The sequence below is a fragment of the Xiphophorus maculatus genome, chromosome 13, assembly GCF_002775205.1.
Source record: "Xiphophorus maculatus strain JP 163 A chromosome 13, X_maculatus-5.0-male, whole genome shotgun sequence".
Taxonomy (NCBI): Eukaryota; Metazoa; Chordata; class Actinopteri; order Cyprinodontiformes; family Poeciliidae; genus Xiphophorus; species Xiphophorus maculatus.
In genome coordinates, this window is record NC_036455.1 from 23,150,273 (window position 1) to 23,172,547 (window position 22,275).

The 22,275-nt window shown below is 39.1% G+C and overlaps 1 protein-coding gene across 4 annotated transcripts; it reads right to left on the bottom strand.

The window, feature by feature from the left end:
- Nucleotides 1-1,013: 1,013 nt before the first annotated feature.
- On the bottom strand, nt 1,014-22,190 carry LOC102237080 (proto-oncogene tyrosine-protein kinase Yrk). 4 transcript variants are annotated; one of them, XM_023345052.1, is made up of 14 exons: nt 21,970-22,190; nt 21,538-21,601; nt 12,101-12,144; nt 11,539-11,784; nt 11,285-11,387; nt 9,913-10,011; nt 9,632-9,735; nt 9,350-9,499; nt 7,861-8,025; nt 5,910-6,089; nt 5,381-5,457; nt 5,134-5,287; nt 4,136-4,267; nt 1,014-2,252 (listed from the first exon to the last, which is right to left on the bottom strand). In XM_023345052.1, exons 4-14 carry the CDS (start codon nt 11,768-11,770, stop codon nt 2,044-2,046), a joined length of 1,605 nt encoding a protein of 534 aa, XP_023200820.1. In that variant the 5' UTR covers nt 11,771-11,784; nt 12,101-12,144; nt 21,538-21,601; nt 21,970-22,190; the 3' UTR covers nt 1,014-2,043. The 4 variants fall into 4 exon arrangements, with proteins under 4 accessions (XP_023200820.1, XP_023200821.1, XP_023200822.1 ...); XM_023345053.1 differs by lacking the exon at nt 21,538-21,601; XM_023345054.1 differs by lacking the exons at nt 7,861-8,025; nt 21,970-22,190 and adding an exon at nt 7,305-7,460 and having other exon boundaries at nt 21,538-21,758.
- Nucleotides 22,191-22,275: the final 85 nt, after the last annotated feature.

Consider the following 22,275-nt stretch of genomic DNA (forward strand, 5'->3'; position numbering starts at 1 on the left):
GAACCAATCTCAGAAGAGAAACAAAATAGAAAAAAAAGTACACAAGATAAATTAATATAATGCGTTTGTTTTTTTTTTTACTTTAAAAAAATTAAGAATAATTTTTGCCTTCCTTAATGGTCTTTGAAGCTGTAATGAGGATCTCACTAGGAACTAAAAACCAACAAAATGTAATGTAGAAATCAACTTAAATACCTCAATGACAGCCAGAGTATATTTATGTCTTCAAACTGCAATGTAATTAATAAGTGACAAACTTAACGGGTTTTGAAAAATTATAATTAAAAAAATGTGGCATTTATTCTCATATCATTAAATCCAGTGCAACAACCAAAAGAAGAAACCCATCTAAAGTATAAATCTAAGGATAAATAGAGAGCACAATTAGGTGAAAAAACAACAATATAAAAAAAATAACAAGCTTTGCACACTAATTATTGTTTAACTCACCCTCAAGATATGCGAGTAGTGAAGGTAGCAAACCCACATACTTACCAAGATATAGACAACCACCAAAAATGACAGGCTGGACAGGAAGAACATTTTTCTAAGAATCAGCTGAGAGCTGCAGAGATGTAAAGCTCAGTTAGAAGAAGAACACTAAAGATATTTATTATATAATAAATCTGAAAGACAGGATAGCTAGTTTTGTATTCCACAAACCTGGACAAAAAGAAAGATATTGCGGAAGTAAAGTCATACTTGTATCGGATCATAATTAAATATGATCTTAAAAATCTTGATTTTCTGAAAAATGTCAGTTTGACAGCTGAAATTTATTGTCTTTTTATTAATATAATTTAACTTTATAATCTTGCACCTTCAAACGAAATTCTCATGAAACAATCAGGTTCCCAAAGTTAACTCGTTATAAGTGCACAATCTTCAAAAGCAGTAGCTATTTCTTTTAAGTTAAGGTACATTTTAACTTTGATTTACCAAAAGAACTTATAACAACAGTGATAAGTCATTAAAATAAGTCCCCAAACACAAACAAATGAGAAAACAAAACATCACCTGGAAAAGATATCTGATCTTTATTACAATAAAATGACAGAGGAGTTGCAACATGACGGTTACATTCGTGGAAAAAATAACCATTAAAAAACATTTAAAACACTATTCCTTTACATTCCGCTGCCAGAGATCTTTCCTCTTTATTTTTTTGCCATTTTCAACCCTCCAGTCGTAAAGGATGACAACTGTATACATAAATGTTTACTAGATATAGAAATGTTTGTGATGCACAGATATATTTCAGTTAAATTAGAACAATGAATGAGACAATTCATACATAAAGCACATTTCCTTCCACTTTGAGCGCAGCATGTTCAAGGAGACAGATATAGCTCTAATATCAGACTGTTTCTTTTTAAATCAAATATCATAACTATAATAAAATCAGGTCTCTGCTCAGTTATTGCTGAAGACTGAATCTTTTTTTAAAATATCAGAGTGAACCTGTTAATAATCTGGTCAGATAAAGAACTGCGAGGTTCACTGTCAGCTGTCGGAGCTTTTGAGAGAGATGTGCAACTTGTTGCAGGCGAGACTCTTTTTGCATCAGCACATTTTTCACACAGATATCAGTCAATCTGATGGCATTCTCCTCGCAAAACTAAAAAAAAAAAAAGAAGAAGAAGAAGAAGAAAAAAGAAATCAAAGGACCTGAAGAAATATGGCAGCTGAACAGATCATGTACCCACTGGACTCTCTCAACCCACCCCTCAACACAAGCATCTACATTTTCTTTCAGTTGCTTGTTGTCATGGTTACAGAGTAAAGCAACATTACTGCAAGGCCGGTTCAGGAGAGCTCCAACTCCTCAGCATGGATAACTGATCTGCTCTGAGCAGGATGCAGTGACGATCAGCAACCAAAAAACAAAGGAAACGTCAAAAGTCATTGATATGTTTCTTCATACGAGTTAAGTGTGGATCAAAAACACTGAGGGCACAAATAAATGCTCAACTTCAACATGCCCCGTCATTGTATTTCTGCACGGTGGGTTAAAAGCTCCGCATCTGTCTGACACGATTCCGGTCACAGGTTTTCCCCAGGCTGGTACTGCGGCTCTGTGGCGGTGAAGTAATCCTCCAGGAAGGACTGCAGGTACTCAAAGGTGGGTCTCTCGTCGGCCTCCCGCCTCCAGCACTGCAGCATCAGTTCGTGGAGCGAGGTCGGACAGCCGTGGGCGCCTGGCATCCTGTAGCCCCTCTCCACCTGCTCCAGCACCTCGCGGTTGTTCATGCCTAAAGGGGATAGAGGAAGAAGGATTCAACTGAATTATGTGCAAAAACAAAAAGAAAAAAAACACAACAAACATCAAATATATTATGCACATTTGAATAAAAATTCAATAACAGAAACTGTAATGGAACACTTTAAAATATATTAATGACAAAAATAAAAATCCTGCCTTTTCAAAAGTGATTCTATCTTTTGAACTTTTGGCAATTTGTCTAGAATATACAGTATATTTTATTTGTATTTTTTGTGATGCACCAAAATAAAGTACCCCTTACTGTGAGGTGGAAGAAAAATAATTAATGTTTTTTAAATTGTCTTTCTTTTTTTAAAGGTTTTATTGGCTCTAGTGGCCTCTATTTGATAGTGAATTGACAGCAAAGTGGGTAATGAGAGGAGGGGTAGACACGTGGCAAAGGTCACCAGGCCGGGAATCGAACCTGCAACGGCCCCATCTGGGACTAAGGCCTCCATATGTGGGTTGTGCTTAACTCCTGCGCCACCACAGCACCCCTAAACTGTCTTTCTAACAAGAATGAAGGCTACAGTGGTTTGTTAGAGAACAAACCGCATCATAAAGTAGAGAGAACATAGAAGAGAGGTCCAGGAGAAAGCTGTCGAGAACCTTTTTGATGTTGCTAGAAAAAAAGGCAAGCAAATTTGAGCAGATCTTTTTTTTTTTTTATCTTTCTTTGTCATTTATTTTTGGTCAAAGTTAAGAACAACTGTGAAGGGACCCAAGAACCACATGCAGCGATGGAGCTGCATGTTGGAGAGCCCTGACCTAAACTGACAGACTGGGGAAAAAAGAGCATTAATCAGAGAAGGAGCCAAGTAGCCTGTGGTAACTCTGTAGGAGCAGCAGGGAACCACAGCTCAGGTGGGAGGATCTATCATAAAGACATCTATAAATCATTACAATCCACAAATTTCTCATTATGAAAGTGTGGGCTGAAGAAAGCTGCTCTTGCAAGGAGGTCATTAAAAGTTCTGTTTAAAGTTTGGCATACGCCAGGTAGCAGAGGACACAGCAAATGTGCAAGGCGCTCCGGTAACACTGGGGTGTTTTAGGTGTGTTGGTACTGATGTTTACTAGTCAGGTTATGTGCAGAAATAGTGCAGCAATTCCAGTGCAACCAAACATCATCACAACTCCAAAACCTCCGAAAGGTTTTGCTTCAGTCTTGGTATTATTGTCCTGGTCAACAAATGTCTCTGCTAAAAGAAAAAACAACTTTCTTTATATCACCTGAACAACAGCAGCAGCATTAATGTGCACACATGCAGAGCGCAAAGAGTGTTTTTAACATTATATCAAGAATCTCCAGTGTGCTCACAAGACTGAAAAAAATCAAATCAAATGAAGGGAAGATGCACAACATAAGATCCTTTAACAGGATGAAAAAAATAATAAATAAAAACTTGCAGAAGAAGAGGAGATAAAACAAAATGAACACGTCTTCACTAAGACAACTGGGAGATTATTCAACCCTGTTCCATCTTCTCACACAATTCTTCTTCATATTTTATCAGATCACCAAGTTGAGGTGTAAGGTATCAATAACATTTTGCTCGTGAAGGAATTGCATGAATTATCTCACTTATTAAAACATGTAAACTCGGGAAGCCTCAGGATATGCATGCTAATTGGCACAGGAGGGTGGTAGATGCTCAAGAAACGGTTACCCCTCCTTTTACCGTAAGTTCTCATCTACAAGTGAGGAAGTGCTTAGGCTACGAAGTCTCCAGCAGAGCGGCTCAGTAGCAAGGTTTGTTAGTGTGAAAACCCACCATGTGTCAATAATCAGCTGTCTCACATGCAAAAACTAAACAGCTTCACTCTGAAATGATCTGAATTTAATCTCAACCAGCCGGTCTGGTCCAGTACCTGGGTAGGGAACACGTCCCTTAGTGATGAGTTCAGTCAGCAGGATACCGAAGCTCCAGACATCTGACTTGATGGTAAAGCGTCCATAGAGTGCAGCTTCTGGAGCCGTCCACTTGATGGGGAACTTTGCTCCTGAAACCATGGTAACACAGTCAAGATGTGTGCTCATGTATTTAAGATAGGTTAGGACTAAAAAGGCAGACATAAAGACTAAACAAATAACTTTACAAAAAGATGCAGATGAAGCCTGGATTCTCTTTTTCTTACTCGCGCACACATATTTTCAGTTCCAGCCCACAGTTTGTTTCCACTCAACATGGGCATGAATGTCATATTAAATTTAGACTAATAAATTTCATGTTGTTTTATTTTAAAGTGTTAGGTTCACAAAAATTAACACATTAGAAACTGGCTTAATACTGTGGATGCTTAAAATTACACATACACAGTTCAACATTGGCCATTCTTCTTGGCTCCTAGTCAAAGTCTTTGGAAATTTATTCATAAAGGTAAAATTGAGCCTTTAAAAACAAGTTTAGGTGTGTGTTTATATCTTTGTCTGATTAAAACATTCACATGTCTCCACAGTTCCACCACTTGAAGTTGTCACATTTACCTGGAAGGAAACTAAAGCCTAAGCTGATTGGAAACTAAATGGTGATAAAACACCAGTGTTTCTGTCTGCATGAATGTGAAATAAAATATTCCCAAATAAAACAAGCCCTTTCTTCCACTCTAATCTATAATTGAGATTTTGTGTGTAATTTTGACCCTGAATGTTTAACAAAAAATCCACAATAAATTCAAACTTCTGCACCTGATTCTTGTTTTTAAAAATGAATGCATGTTCATTCCACCTTTCAGAAGCATTAGTTCAGATAACTTTTTAAAAAAAGCCAAAATTACTGACATTTTCATCCATTCTCATCAAGGTTCTCATCAACCTTGACTTGCACACGTCTGGCAGAAGCAGTATGCTTAATGTTTTATTCAGCTACCTTGTCTGGCTGTGTACTCATTGTCCTCAATTAGCCTGGCCAGGCCAAAGTCAGCGATCTTGCACACCAGATTGTCTCCAACGAGGATATTAGCAGCTCGCAGGTCACGATGGATGTAGTTCATCCGCTCGATGTATGCCATCCCAGCTGCAATCTGCACACGAAGAGAAACCAAACATGCTCACATCTGCAGTGGAGCTAAAAGCCTCACTTTTGTCCACCGCATGCTGTTCGACTTGAACCTCACCTGTGCTGCCATGTCCACCAGCTGAGGCAGCTTCAGGGTCTGCCCTTCTCCGTCTTTTAAGAAGTCCAGCAAACTTCCTATGAGAAAAAAAAAAAAAAAAAAACAGGCACCTTTCAGTGACGAATTGAGAAGGTGGTCGCTTTTTAAAACACAGGAAAATATACTTTCCTCAAAAATTTTAGAAACAAGAATTTTAAATAGAAACAGAGCACTGGTTTTCACTGCACTCTTCTTTTGGGAAGTGATGTAGTAAAATCTTTTTGGCTTTGGGTGTTTAACAGCGCTACAGCTAAAAATCAGAATCAATATTGCTTCTGTTCTTTTCTTTTCTTACATAAACTGAATCCTTATGATTGAACGAAATCCCTTTAAGTTTTATTAACCATACGTTTCATTTAAGAATTGAAAAAAAAAAAAAATTCAAAGTCACTTCAAAAGTTTGACGTCAGCAAGGCTTCCCCCCTGCTGCGATGGAGGCAGTTCAAACCTACAATATGTCAGAGCGGTGACAGTTTACTCAACCCGATACCTTGGCTCATGAACTCAGTGATGATGTAGATGGGCTCCTCAGACACGACGGCGTACAGCTGCACCAGCTTGTCGTGCCGGAGCCTCTTCATGATCTGAGCCTCCTCCAGGAAGGCCTCGGGGGACATGGTTCCTGGCTTCAGAGTCTTCACCGCTACCTTGGTGGTGCCGTTCCACATGCCTGGCATACAGACGAGTCGATGTTAACGGGCGCACAGAAAAGCAGGGATGCACACAGAAAAAGGTCTCCTGTATGTGCCAATTTGTCTGTCCTATTGACAGCTACATGTACATGCAGTGTGTCTGCTGCATATAAAAAGCAAACAATAAACAAAATGGAGAAGTGAGCTGATACATGCGGTAAATACTGATGCATGCACATGATTGGTATTTTGGAGGGCATGCATGATGTTAATGAGTGAGCTGACGGACAACAGATGAAAGAAGTTTTGTCTGGTTTTCTTACATCAGACCCTTAGTCACAGTGTCGGTCAAAAGTATACATACTCTCATTATGGACATGAATTTCATATATTTATTGATTTTAAGGAAACATTAGAATCGTGGACTGATTATAACTATAATCATGGTGTTTGGGAATATTGTTCATTTGCTCCAAACTGGCTTCCTCAACTTTTTTTTGAACTAGGAACCACCAAGATTGCTGAGCCAAAAACACCAGTGTCATTATCTGAATGGAGTAAGTTTAGCATCAACATGAAACACGGTGAGACCAAGAAAAAAGTTCCTGACCAAAAATCAACACCTTCAAATTGACTGAAATCTGCATCTGCCCCAGCAGACAAGCTCCTCTTACCTCCTCTTTATCAGAGGAGTTAAATATTGAACACATTAACAAAGTAGGTTTGGGGAAGTGAAACGGGGGACTTTGAAGCCCAAGAAATAACTATTTAAAGTAAGTAATATTTCAGATTAGAACAGTGATGAAATATCCCTCCAGAATAGTACAGAGATCTTGGTGATGGCAACAAAAAGAGTTGCTCAGCAACATTTTCTAAACTTTAGAGGAGGTATTCAATTCACGCTGTAAAAAGAATGGCTCAAATGTGTCCTTAAAGAACCTAAAACAGGTTGAGATTTAGGTCCGTGATGGGAGTATGTGGACTACCTGCAGCTCTGTACATGTATGATGCACAGATGACACCAGGATGATAACCTGTACAGCTCAAAAAATATGTTAAAACACTCAGATTCAATCACTGGAGAACTCTTTCAGGGTTATATATTTTAAGGTAAAAATATCCAGTGTGTTCTCTACTGAGAAACAATACACAGGCATAAAAGGAAATCTTGAATTAGACACTGAAGTAAAGCAAAAACAATCTTTGTTTCCCTGTTTTTCCTGACTTTTAGAGTTTGCCTGCATCAGTCTCACCCATCCAGACATCCCCGAAGCACCCCTGTCCCAGCTTCCTTTGCATTGACAGGGTTTCCCTCGGTACCTCCCAGGCGTCCCGCCCAAGGCCCAGGGTGAGAGGGGTGGAGTTGAGGCAGGGCTTGATCAGGTAATAACAGAGTCCATCGTTAGTTCCTAAGAAGAAGAGGAGGGAGAGGGGGTGCCAGAGATGGTGGGAAAGAAGTTTGGTGATGGAGGATGGGAGAAGAAAGGGTGAAGGTGTGGGTTGGAGAGTTGGTGAAAAGATGGAAAGGGGTGACAAAATGTGATGTGAGTTTTAAAAACATGCACATGCAACGAAAGGAGGATCAGGAGAACAACTCAGCACATCTGGATGTGGAGTGGGAACTCAGCTTCCTCTGCGTGATGTGCCCACTTGCAATTTTTCAATTTATGTTTAAGGTAAGAATTTGTTTCTTTCCGGTTTTACGTTAAGAAATGTTCACACTTTCTATCCTGTTACAATTATAAATTTTTTAATCAGGCGTGCTTCTGTTGTTCTTTTTCCCCGTCAGCGAATCCCCAACAGTCCTACCCATCCAGACTTCTCCAAACTGGCCGTTGCCCAGTTTCTTAATCAGCTGGAGAGACTCGCGGGGAATCTCCCACATATCCTTGGTCTTCACTGATAAGTCGGCCAGCTTAGGCATGCCCCTCTTACAGCTGCCCATCAAGCGGCAGCACAGTCCCGCCGCTCTCTCTGAGACAGAGAGAGACGGAGAGACGTACAAACAGACAAAACATAGAGAAAAACAGAGCAAATGCAAAGGTAAAGACAGAAAAATGCAAATTAAGCAAACATACAACAGGACAACACACATAAACATATAATGTACAAAGCAAAAATATGCATAAATGTGGCAGAAACACCGGGATGCTGTGCGAAAGAGAAAGAAAAATACATGTGCCAAGATGCAAACTAAATTATGTGCGCTAATCCCAAAATGTGCCACTAGGGGGCAGATTGACACTTTCAACTAATTTAAGGTAAGACGGAAGTGAAACACATTATGTCATCCAAACTCTTCTTTTTCGAGTTTATAGCTGAAGTAAAATGTGTTTCTTACATTTTAAAAAAGCCAGAGTAACTTCATTCTTCCTATTAATCATATCTGACTCAGTTATTTTTACAGGGACTGTTTATGCTTATAAAAGTACAATGCAAAAAGCAGTATCAGGTAGAAGTATTTAAGATTTCCTTTGAAAGGTATTCATACACTTTGAACTTTTTCACTTCATGTTACAACTACAATTTTTTTTTTACATCTTTTAGAGGGATTTATAATGCCCAGGCTCACACATGATAACCAAAACCAACACAAAGTAGGTTATTATTATGAAGACGACAATTTTTTTTTTTTTTTTAATTACCTAACAAGGTGGTGGCAGCATCATATTGTGGAGACACTTTTCTTCAGCTTCGGTATGGAAATTTTAAGAACTGAATTTAGATCTGACTGAGGATCTGTGGACTTAATAATTGAAGCTCGCAGAAGCTTTGCATCAAATCTGACAAAACTTGAACTATTATAGAAAAATAAGCAAAGGTTTCAGTTTCTAGATGTGCAAAGTTGGAACATATCCCCAAATGCAATGTAGCCAAAAATGGTTACACAACTGGTCACCCTGGATCTTAACGAGGGCTGTCAGAGTAACTGGTTCTCAATTCAAATACATCCCACATTGCATTTTTTTCTAAGCCATGCATTATTTTCTCCTGCTTCACAACTGCTGAATCCTCCCAACTGTGTGGTTCTACTGCAAAGCATCTTTTTGCACATGACCATTTATAATAGTCATACATTCCTACACAGCACTGGCATTAAAGCACACTGAAGGTCATGGCAGTAACTTGACAATATCTATGTGAAAAAGTTCAAGGTTTATGCTAAAGACTTGCAAATAATGAAGCAAACATCAACTGAAGCAATATTTCAGTATGACGACACCGAAACAGGAGCTTTGAAAGCTGACAGGCGATCAGAAAAGAGGAGGATGAATTTGTGAATCTGCTGGCGTGTTACCTGTGTAGTGCTCTACCAGCTGCTGAACAGTGTCAAACTGTGACCTCGTGGTGATGTAGTAGCCACCGTTATCTAGTTTGCGGATCTTGTAATGCTTGACATGATCTCCCTTGTTGTCGTCCCAGTCCCGGATGGACAGTGAATAAGCACCTGCATAAGAGAAATGTGAAAGGCTACATGAAGGGAAGGTTGGCTGATGTGAAAGAGTTGAAAGCTTTGATCGTTTTTAGACTCTCTTTAAAGAGATAGTGCATAGACGTGTTGAATGTTTCCTCTCCTCACCTTTGGTGGTCTCACTCTCTCGTATGAGGAAAGTTCCCCTCTGGTTGCCCTGAGCCAGCAGCTGTCTCTCCGCATCCTTCCTCCCCATCTTCCCAAAATACCACCTGTCACCATGAGAGCGCCACACAGGTGATTGGAATAACATCACACATCACTTGACCTCTGCTTTCAGACTACATGTCAATCACTAAGGAAGTCTTAAGTGTTGGCTTAAAGCGCAGCACACACACAAAAAAAACTGTCACTGTTGTGTGTGTTTTAGTTTTCTGGTGCAAACTCACTCTTCAGCCTGTATGGAGTCAACAGGAGCTACGTAGTTGGAGGGGATGTAACCTGAGTTGCCGGTGTTCAACGAGCGAGCTTCCCACCAGTCACCCTCCCTGTAACCAAAGTCAATTTATAAAAGAAATTACAAAAAAAAAAAAAGAAAAAAAAGAAGAAGATATTGCTGGATAACAAATAAACCGCATTGGTCAAATGTTAACATCATGTAAATTGATTTTGGATTTCCTGAGCAGGACAAAATGTTTTTCAATAACAAAGGCTGGTCGAGATGCCCTGCAGCCGCTGAGACCTCGGATGTTTTTTAATCAGTGACATTTATTCACAATGGGAGGAATTTAATGCATACAAAAACAGTCAACTGACTTAGTTTGGCTTTCACAGAACTCAATATGATGTCAGCTCTAAATCCATATCTGTTGCTGTGGTCCTTTCAAATTCCTTTTAAATTTCGTTGTTCTTGTGACAATGACAATAAAGGTTTATCTATCTATCTTCATGTAGCGTCTGCAGACATTGAAACGCTGCTTATGTTGTTTCCTAAAAATATTCACCCCTCTTGACCTTTTTCTACAGTTTGTTATTTTACAACCAAAGGAATAACTCAGGTGTTTATAACCATTCTTAGCAAATACAGATATTAACGATATAAAAAGATATGCATTTGTATTGTAGAGCCACCGTCTTCTGCAGCCATACCTGTAAGAAACATCCAGAATTCTTTTGTCCATTTTTTAAGCACAATAAGCTCAAGCTCCATCAGATCGGATGGGCCAATTTCCAAGTCTTGTTGTCTGATTCTAGGCTACTCTGAAATATGAAAACATTTTTTGAACCCCAGTTTCAGCTCCTTTAACAGTTCATGTATCATACAGTCATCCAACCCACCATCGCCATTTTTCTCAGGTGGTTATGTATTTAACACTCCCATCCTTGTCACTCACGGAAAAGATTTTTTTGGATTGCACAACAATCAGCTGTCCTATCAACAGATTCTCCCACATAAGCTGTTTGTCTTTACAGCTGTTTGTTTCTCTAACAATCCTCTCAGGCCTTTGCAGAACAGCAGGATATTTCATTACACACAGACTCTCATGTTTCCTCATTAGGTGACTTCTGAAAGCAATGGTTTGATTTTATTAAGACGTTTCAGAGTAGAGGGGGTTGAATACAAATGGGAACCACAAATCGGTGAAGAAATAACTTTATGTATCCTTTTTCTTCCACTTTATAATTTTACTCAACATGAGCTCAACTGTCTCATACACATCCCATTAAAACACCCCAAGGTTTCTGGTTGCAACATGAAAAGTGTGAATAGTTTAAGGTGTATGAATACCTACTTTTCAAGTGTGTGTTGTTCTAACTCACGTGTTGTTGATGATTTGGAATTTCTCTCCTTTCTGGAAAGTGAGGTCGTCTTCGGTGCGAGCGTCGTAGTCATACAAAGCTACGAAGAGAGTGACTCCACCACCTGCAGCAAAACAAAACATCCCTCCGTCACTTAACTCCTGTTCTTCAAATATTTGTGCTGGCACAAATTAGAAAACAGACATCGCAGGACAGAGAAATCATTGAAGGAAGATTAGTACTTTAATGTCTTAAATTGGAGATGATTTGCCTACCCATGCCTCCAGGCCGAGGGTGTGCATTGGTGGTGGGAAAGACTGAAGGGGAAGGGAAGGGCTTGTTGAAGTCTGGGATGGTCTGAGTGGGGTCCGGACAGTAGCGTCCCTGGGACAAACCTCCAGGCAGTATTTCTGCATTGTTCGCAGACAAATTGGTAATATCTACTGTTCCTGATGTTGCTCCTAAAGATTTGGCGGACTTTTTCTGCTTGCAACAGGCACACCCCATAATGGCGACGGCGTCTGTAAACGCAAAGAAGATGATTTATTCTTTCTTTGTAACATTTTTTGTTTTTCACTTTTAAAAAAATAGCCACTACACGTAGAAAGGAATTCGTGTCTCATCACTGCAGTTAAATTAATTACTGGGCGCTGATGTGAAGTGAAAGCAACTCGGATTACTAACACACATTGATCAAAATAACCATGGAGAACTGCAGAAAGAGAAGTCACTAACTTTAAACAAAAAAAAACTTCCCTTAAACAGCAGGAGGTGCAGGAGATGGAGAGTAAGGAATTAATTACAGGGTGGGAAGGAGAAGTTAACTTTTTTCCTCACCTGATGTCTTCCTCTGTCAGATCATCTGTCAATCACCATCGCCACTGGAAAGAAAAAAAGATGGGAGGAGTTGAGTGACGGGGGGTTCGTGGGGCAGAGCAGGGCAAAGCGGGAATGACGGGCAGAGAACTGGAGAAAGGGAACTGTAGGAGCAGTAAAGCATGAGGCAGTTGCAAGCAGAGAAGTTAGAAGAAAAAAAAAGACAGACAGCTTGAGATAAGGTTTGACAGAGAGAGAGAGACGTGAGGTTAGCCACTTCCCGTTTTGCTTTGGCGTTTCGAGAGAGGCTATTAACTTATTATTTCGGCCAACAGCTGTGTACACATGTACATGCGCGTGTGGATTTTTAGAGTTTGTGGCGTAACAAGCTTTCAAATGTCGTCACGGGAGCAGAGGGTAACAGACATAAAGCGGCTCGGCCGTGAAGGTGTGTAATGGCTTTGACAAAGATCATTGTATCAATCCCGACTTCCAGTTTTGAGCAAACCACACTGTTTCGGCAGAATGCAGGTTCACAAAGCAAATAAAAAACTAACGCAAACACAAAGAGGAAGAAACATACAGTAAAAACTGTCTTTTTTTTTATTTTCAAGCAGAACAACCAGGGCTATAAACATAAGCTGTTCTGGTTAGTGACGGTGCTTTGAAAATATTACAAGAACACATTAAGTAATATTTAAAAGATAAAAGTGTTTGCATATGACGAGCAGCTGTTGGTTACTGAGCTTAAACTGCATCGATAAGAAGCCATTAGTGCAAATATTCTACAATGTACATGAAGTATCAGATGTTTAAAAAGACTAAAGTTGATCAGTCCCTTTTATCACATGAACCGACATTACACGGTTTTAATAAAAATAGATTAATGCATGTAAACTGCTTTGCAGTGATGGGGAAATCCTGATCTTCTTATCATTTGACTCAGGTCAGCAGGAAAAGTGTCTATTTCAAATCCTATAGTATCACTTCAAGGTTTTGTAAAATTGTTCAAATTCAGCAAAAAAAAACAACCATGTTACCCAATTATTATTATGAGGGCAAACACGTATTCTAAATATTTTTTTGAGGTGAAAAGCAAAAAGACTTGCGTCTCAAGTTTTTTTTTTTTTTGCAACATACTCTTAGCTGCTTTAGAAGAATTTTTTTCTGATGCCAACCTTTTTGTTTTAGGGGATCTTATTACTGAGTAGATTAAAGAGCTTGACTAAAAACAGAGTGCTGCAGAGAGAAACATGATGCTACATTAAAGCTTTTTTATTAATATGATGTCTTGTTTTTCTACTGAATGTTATCAGTTTTTATCCAACGACATACATTATGCAGTGGTGAGAAGAAAAAAAACATTATAGATTTGTTCTGTTTTTGCTTTTTAGTCTGGCTTAAATGTTCATCAAACAAATTTTAGATTAAACTAATATGACCAGACTTACTACAAAAAGCTCTTTTCTCAATTTGATTTCATTATTAAACGTTATATAAACCAGTCTGACCATATGTGAACATTAATTGGCCTGTAAACCCAATAACTGGTTGTGCCACTTTGGCTGCCAACAAGCATTACAGACAACTGCAGATGAATCTTTTATATCTTTGCAGAATTGTTTTACTTCAGCCACACTGGAGGGACTTCAAGCATGAAGACCCACAAAGACCTTGTGGAAGGTTGTGCCACAACATTTCGACCAGATATAACTTTGACTAGGCCACACCAAGACAATCCTGCTTTTATACTCCTACAATTATACTTTGAAATCTACACTTTCTCAGTTATTTGTTTGATTTTAAAGTGTATTTTGATCACAATCACTTTTGTAAAAGGAGACACCCTTGTGTGTGTGTATACTATATACTATATATATATATATATCCATGTGCTTTCTTTAATTATATTTTTAAAATGCAGAAGCCCAGAAAAAGCTACATCATTTGATTACACAATTTATAGAGTTAACTTGTCAAGACCTTTTCAAGTAAAATGAACTGGGTCTTTCACAACACTGTGAGCTTTCAGCCATTCTAATATGGATATAATTAAGAGAAGCAACTGTAAAGGCAAGATAATCTATTTCTGTGTTGGAATATTTCATTAAAGCTCAATTGGCTGTCTTCTAGATGAAGCAAGACAGCGTAAAAGATCAGTAAAATATAATCAAGTCAGAACTTATAAGACCACCAATAAAATCCTAATCTCAACCCTCTAATGAAGCACCAAAGTAAAAGCTATGTTAGATGCTTGCTCTTTCTTGTTCCTGCAAAAGATGACAAGAGGATAAGAAATGTTCTGCTTGGTTACGCAATGTTCCTCTTAAAAATAAAAAAAAAAGCATGTTTCATCAGATTATGCATGAGGAGGCATGAAGGTCTAAGCTGCTATTAAGAAACACAGAAAACCAGGGTCAGATATAGTCTTAAAACGAAAGCCGCACCACCCAGCACAAATATTATTACACTAATGCTGTTTTAAAATTGCAGTTGCTAAGTTACAAGAGGCATGTCTGTCAAAAAGCCCACTGCAGGCTAGCCAGGAGCAGACAGCCTCACTAACTAATCTTGCTGACATCAACAATATTTCAAAGTTAAACACAAATTTAGCTGATTGTTATTCTAAGTTTTTGTGCTAGTCTATTAAAAAAAAGATTACTCTGACTGTAAAAATAAACATGTTACCACATTTTAAAAGAGTTGATAATAAATGTTTGGTTTTTTTCTATGAAAGCATTTAAACCATGTTGCACATTTTTTGTCTAAGATGTGTTGATAGCACTGTGGTATCTTTAATCCAGTGTTGTTTTTTTCTACTTTTCAGAAATATTTCATCCAAGACAACACAATTAAAAAAAAATCTTTTGAAAACTTTAACTTTGGGTTCTGGAAACTGTAAAGAAGCAGACAAACAAAAACACGCCAGATTTTTGGAATGGCATCTTTTGATACAAAAACTTCATCAGAATTCCTGTTTTGCTATGTTATCATTGACAAAATCAAGACGAAGATGCATGTTCTCCATTCACATAAGAGCCTAAAGAAAAGCATTAACAGCTATTATTTTTAAAAAGAAATTCATGTCACAACCACAAACCTGAATGTATTTTGTGGTTGTTTCTGCAGCTTATCTCGTGTCATAGAGGGAACACAACAAACACGAGGTCAAACCGAGACTTTTTTGGATATGTGCCGCAGTGTGGTGGCAAACAAACAGTGGACACACCGTTCTCACGATGAAACATGCTGGTGGCAGCATCGTGCCAGGGGATCCTTTTCTTCACCAGAGACAAGCTTGTCGGAGCTGATGAGAAGATCAACAATGCCGGGACTGTAGAAGACTTAAGACTGGAGACCAACAACATGTTGGTCTTTCATATGTAAATCCATTCAAGATGCATTCAACTTTGAGATTGTAACGTGACAAAATGTGGAAAAAGGTTTAAGAGGTGTCAATACAATAACAAGAAACTGAGTATAAACAAATGTTAGAGATCAGTTTGTAGCAGGACTTTTGTATCTATGCTCTGTTTTAAAATGTGTAGTCTATATTTGGAAATTATAAAATGCTGGACCAAACCATCACCACCCAGACAAATGCAGGTTTTTAATTTAGAACTGATTACTTTTGGCTGAGCTCACACATACATCAGGATAATGTCTCCAGAGTGCTCTGAGATTCTAACCTGCAACCTTTCGAGATGGCTAACCTTCCAGGCTGCAGCCACCCCACCTACTCAGGAATGCACAGGAAGTCACAAATGGAGAACAATACAAGTTATGGCAGAGAAGGAAGAGAAATCATTCATTACTTTCATTGTGACAAAATGGCAACTGCAGGTTTACTCGTTCCCCTCTAAAAACCTTCGACGTTCTTACAGAACTTCACAGCAGCAGCGGCTGTTTCGGGGCAATGTAATGCAGCAAAAAATACAGCAGCAAATTCACACACAAAAACATTCTCTCACTATCAGACCGGCCATCGTGAGAGTTACAGGAAGTTAGCCCAGTTAGGGTTTCCTGTCCACCCTACTGATGGCTCCCCCCTTTTCCTGGAAACTGAGGCCAGAGTCCATCTACATACACACCCAGACCAGCTGCAGAACCGCAGAAACACCCCAAGCTCACACTTACCTTTCTGTTACTGTTCTCCACTCTGCGCTACAACACCTTTCACATTCTCTACATCCACTCCTCAGATGTTGTGCTCGTTATTGAGCGAAGCAAGGAAGGTAGAAGTGACAGGAGCCATAACTGAGGCCATTTTGATTTAACTAGCCTTCCTTTGCCCTTTTATGTTCAATTGTCACTCTTCCTGCCTTTTTGGGACTGGCAGGTGACCACAAACAGGTATGATATAATAAAACAGTCGCAATCACACATATACTGGGAAGTGTTTTATCGGTCATTATTCCCTGTTGGGTTCCTGTTGAATAGATAATCCTGTCATTGTCTTGTTTTCCACCCTCTGCACACAGAAGCTGTAATAAATGTACAACTGGTGTGACTGAAGCTGATTTGTGAGTAGAAAAAAACAACAACATTTCTCTGTGATTGGAAACTCTCACATGCTCAGAGCAACTCACCTTAATATGTTTAATAACCACTGAAGTTCAGGTTGCAAGCTTTCAAAGTCATAACATGTACTAGGGTTAAGAGTATGAGAGTGTGTGGGCGTTTTGTGGTGTTGGTGATGAGTGGTAAAGTGGGGGGTTGCACAGTTAATCTCCTTTAAACATCACACTTAGTTTGACAGTCTAAGCTCACATTTCTTGTTAATTACATATGACAACAATGAGATACAGTACAGGGGGGATAGCTATTACTGCTAACTTTGACTTTTAAAGAGGAAATATAGCACTCAAAGGGTGCATTAGTGCTTTTTTTTTAACCAGTATTTATTGAGGGTGAAGTGAATTTTGGAACAATCGCTGTTTTTCGGCTATGGCCCTGCGTAAAATTGCCCTTATTCATGTTCAGGACTGAGCACAGACTCAACCTAATGTTGCGGACTTGTTGGTAAATGTCATAGGAGATTTTTATAGCAGCATACTAATACAAAGTAATAATTAGACTACCCTGTGAAAGAAAACCTGCTTCCTTTGTTGGAGGAGAAGTGTGATGCTCGTCTCTGATAAGTCTGGCTGCACCACTGGTAATATTCACCAGACATCAAAGAACTTTACTCAAGCTTCACATGTGAAATTTTTTGTGGGCTGTCATCTCACCTAAATACATATACTTGTGTTTGTCTATTTAAAGTCAAACATGGTTTCCCACTTGACTGACTATAAAATGCTTTAGCGGAAATACCAAAGACGTTGACTATATAAACGGTGAGTTCTCCAGAAACGGAGAGCCACGGCGAGCTCTCCGTTGCTCTGCATGGTCATGCTCTGGAATTAAAGTTATAATAAACTTTTATGTAAAAGTCAGAATCACAGGTAATTGCAGCAGCTGCATGTTTGATCTTTCATTTCATAAAGCAACTTTTCAAATGCAGCTTTTCATTAGAGGCAGTGCTATAATGCTCATGCTGCACATAGGTGTATTATTTATTATTAATGCTTTACACCAGGGGTGCCCAAAGTCGGTCCTCAAGGGCCGGCATCCTGGTGTTTTAGTTCTCTCCCTAGTTTAACGCACTTGGATCCAATGATGGTTCGCTAGAAGGCCTAAGAACACTGACATGCTGAAAAGGTTGTTACTACCAGCAGGTAAAACATGCAGGACGCCGGCTCTCGAGGACGGACTTTGGGCACCCCTGCTTTACACAATGAACTTGCGCATTCATTTCCGCTTAATTGGTAACGAGAGAGCAACATTTTTGTTGGTTTCTGAATCAGAGTGGGCTTAATCAGGACTGATATCTCCCTGTCCAGGAATACCTGATTTTTTTTAAAAATTGATCATTATCAGGTTCTTGTAAAACATGTTGATAGGAGATGATTTTGAATTAAACTTGCTTCTTTATCAGGCCTGCAGGACCGCTCCTCTTGAAGAATGGAACTGTGCATGATTACTCTTTAGTCTAAATTTAGACATTTTAACTTCATTTTTTCTGTGAGAACCTCTAATCTGTTTGTTGAATGGAAATGTGTCAGTTCCCATTTTTTGTCCCAAAACCACCTTTGTGAAATAGCTGTTGTATACTTTCACTTTTTTTTGGTTAATTTGTTTTAAAAATGAACCACATCATGACCCTTCTACCACTATAGTATTGAATGGTATTACCCAGAGGTTGTGGATGTAGCTCTTTTGCTGATTTTACTGATTTTGAGGTTAAGTAAATAGATTAGACAGACATGGAGTTTGTAGTTTGAAGACTGTAGTTTAGAAACAGTTTAACTTTCATGTTAGTCTCAACACTACGGCCATCTTTATTTTCTGCAACCCAAATATTTCCAAGATTGCAAACTTGCATTTTTTGTAAATGGGGTACATGATAGCTTCTTTCATCCAGCTGACCAGCAGGGGACAGCAACAAAATGGGAGAATTGCAACATTATGTTACTCTATGCTTCAAACTGACAAGGCAAAAGTATCACATTTTTTCATCATCTCATAAAAAACAATTTAAACCATCAGTGCAGCTGTCCTGGGTTTGACATCCAACATTTCCTGCCTGGTAACTGTCAATAAAAGCCACTAATGCCAAAAAAAATAAATAAATATTAGAGTGATTGCAAGAAAACCTTCCAGATCAAACAAAGTGTCAAAGTACCAGTGCAAGCATATAAACTACAGGGCAATAATTACCAGAAGGGCATGAATGCTACAGTTTTTTTCATTGATTATTAAGAAGGCGATAAATATCTTTCAACATTTTGTGTTAGGAATTATCAATAAAAACTGACAATTTTTTAATTTATGTTCTTTTCTACTTTACATTATAATCGTATGAAATATATATACTATATATGTGTGTGTAGGCGTGTGTGTGTGTGTGTGTGGGGGTGTACAAAGGAAGGGAAAAAGTGTTTCATAACTTTCAAAATGCATATTATATCATTTCTAGGCATGATAGAACAATCCAGTTCAGTTCGAAATGATGTTTTAGATTTTTAGGTGCAATACGTCTTCTGTTAAAACTGCAAAATAACTTTTTAAGTTCTTCTGCGAAGCAGATACGTCTTCATAAACATCAAGAAAAAACTTTATTTTCTTAGATATTTACACTCTGCGCAACACAAAGAGCCACCTACTCCCAAATAACTGGAGATGTAGTAGGTACTGGAAGGTGAATCGTTTTGCCCATATCAACTGGCAATCAGACCTTTCTCCATCTTTGATGCAGAAGTTCGTAAAAAACGGTACTGAAGAAGAACTGTGAAAATGTCACTTTCCACTTCCGCACTCAAGTACATTTCAGTATACTGCTGGATTTGTCCAGCTTAAACAATGTAAGGAAGCAACAAAACTTTGACCTAGAAACTACTACCGAGCATTCTGTGCATTCTTCTAAAAATCACAATAACATCAACCCCTCCGTCAACACCGACACTCCCGCCAACATCCATATCCAAGTGACACACCCTTTCCTGCACAGTGGACTGCAGATAAGCTGCTCCCAGAGGGAAAATTCACTGCAGTCAAACACATACACACACGCTCGGTCCTAAATCTGTCCTGTTTTACCGATTTCTCCTTAAAGCCATTACTCTTACCACCCGATCCTCTTGGTGTATTATTTTTACCTTTTTGTGCTCTTTCTAACTCTGCACCATGAACAGGAAACTCAACAGGATGCAGAATGCGAGTGGGGCAGGAATGATAGGACAATGGGAAGCAAACTGTCACTGAACCCTCTCGCACACACTCCAACAGAGGGGAGAGGGAGATGGAGTTAGAGGGGGAACAGTGGAAAAGTAAGGCGTCTCAGCCATCGGGATGTCCTGTTTCTGCATGATGTCATTACATCCTTAAGATACAGAGGCCAGACCCGGATTGTTGTTTGTAACTCTCAGAGGTTTCCCCTGTTTTCTACACATTAGGATCAAGACTTTGTCCAACAAGAGGAAGTTGACTGCCTTGTGTCATATTCAGCGCATACCCAGTGTTTAGGACTCTTGCAATGTCCAATTCGAATTCTTCCTACAGAAAATATACACAAGTCCCTTTCCTTCCTGCCTGTATGTAGCTCCAGGGCTATAGACAGGAACTGACCCCGTAAAGAAACAGGAAGTGATGGAGTCCGGCCTAACAGTGGTTCTGCCCATCAAAACTCTCACAATTTCTTCATCGCCTTTAAACTCTTTAAAGTTGTGAAACTTATACTTTCAGAGATTACAAAAAGGAATCTACAAGGATTAGCAACCTGCCCAAGCTTAATGTTAAAACCATAAAAAAAATCTTTTTTTGATAGATGGGTATGTTGAGGAAACAGGCAGCCCAGCCTTTTCCTGCAGGTGGTTTCCTGCAGGCATGTACTATGAATAATCTATTAAAGGAATATCTAACACACTGACAGAAATAAAATCTAGCTGGAAAAATTTAGGAATGTGTACCCATCACAAATCCAAACAATATATAATTTGGTTTGCTTTAAGGCAGTTGTTAAGTGACAATGGAGCCATTTTTACCATTCTGCCCTATATAGAGAAGAGTAAGTTCACCAAGCGGCAAGCTCGATTTCCCGAGACTGGAAATCGAGACTGTCTGGCAACTTTTGGGAGCCACAATATTTCCATCAAATTTGTTGTCTGTGTGCAGCAACAGACAGAGATGGGGCTGGGCTGTGTTGGTTTATACTTTATAAAGACGGGAAAAAGTCCTGCCACTTATCAAAGAAACGGCAACTTTTTAAGATTGGCGTCTCTGGACTGAATGACGGACATTCATCAAGGACAAAAAAAAAAGTTTAACATAAACAAATGAAGTACTGAACAAATAAATACTACATCTCTTGAAAGTCTGTGCTTCACTAAATTCCCTTCAGGGTGAAAGCTTGGGAGGAGACACTGCCAACCCTCTTGATGGCAACACAGGTTATGACCAAACCCTTTAAAGTAAATTCCAATTTTTTAACATTGCAGCATGATTTCTAAACATCCTCTGTGGTAGGCCATGTGTCCATCATGAAAAGTGCAAGAACAAATGCATAACCGCACTTCATCAACTTCTCGTAGGCAACCGTAGCCGAACTTCCCTTTATTTAACAGACAGAAAGTCGCTTCTCAGCTTTCACGTATGTCATCAGAAATTTGACAAATTGATAAGTTAGAAAAGCAGCGTTAAAATATAATTGTGCTGCTCGGGATATACAATCTATACAAGGGTTTGCCTGGTTCTGTTGTCATTTAAACACTTTAATGTGTGTGTGTGTGTGTGTGTGTGTCTTTTTTGACACACACACAAGAACCTTTGAACACTTCAAGAATAGATGTAACTTTTTTTTTTGCAATGGAGTTTACATTACAGAAATAAGTCACTGAATTAACTCAATGTGTACATACCTGAGAAAGAAGCGGGCGTTCAAGCGGTGAATCCAGGTGTGGGTTGCTGGAGAAGAGTCGCGCGCTGCTTCAAAGAGCAAAATAAGTGAAGGGGGGAGAAAAGGAGCGCGCGTGCACTAAAAGGACCAGCCCAGAGGGCGGCGCGCGTGGAGCGGACCCGTGGACACTTCATTCAGCGGAAACAATGACTTTTAACGCAATTTCCAAAGAAAGCGGTCTGTTATCTGCACCGAAGGAGGGACGTAACGCACCTGAAATAACTATTAGCGACAGCAGACGCGGCTGGAAATTGTTCACCGGATATGGAAGAGGAATGACTTCAATATATCGGCGATTTTTAGATAAATAAACCTTATCTAGATCAAAGTTTTTACTTTAGAAACAAAAAAAACAAAAAACAAGGTCTGCCTTTACTTTTAACAAGTAACTTACGTTTCACTTAAAAGCAGACCGCCATGCTGAATCAGCCTCGGTTCCTGGGTGATGTGCAGTTGCAGCTCAGATGTGACACTTTGACCGAGTGGTGCGAAAGACAGGAAGAAGACTAAGGAGATGTGCGACATCCGCGTCAAAAACTATATGCGTGCATGAAAAATTAACGTAACTTCTTAGTGTACGGTACGTTTCTTGACTTTTTGTGCGTCCACGCATATTTCAACTGTGGCAAAATTGACCTCTGGCAACTACAGCACAGATACACATTCTCGATTAACTGTGGCCTTTGGTTTACAGACATCC

Bases quoted from the DNA above. Each gene is read 5' to 3' on its own strand.
- LOC102237080 (XM_023345053.1), bottom strand. From the start codon at position 11,770: ATGGGGTGTGCCTGTTGCAAGCAGAAAAAGTCCGCCAAATCTTTAGGA. The intron at 10,012-11,284 runs GTGAGTTAGAAC...CTTTGGTTACAG, and splicing joins TTCCAAATCATCAACAACAC to GGAGGGTGACTGGTGGGAAG. The intron at 8,026-9,349 runs GTAACACGCCAG...TCTCTGTCTCAG, and splicing joins GCTGGTAGAGCACTACACAG to AGAGAGCGGCGGGACTGTGC.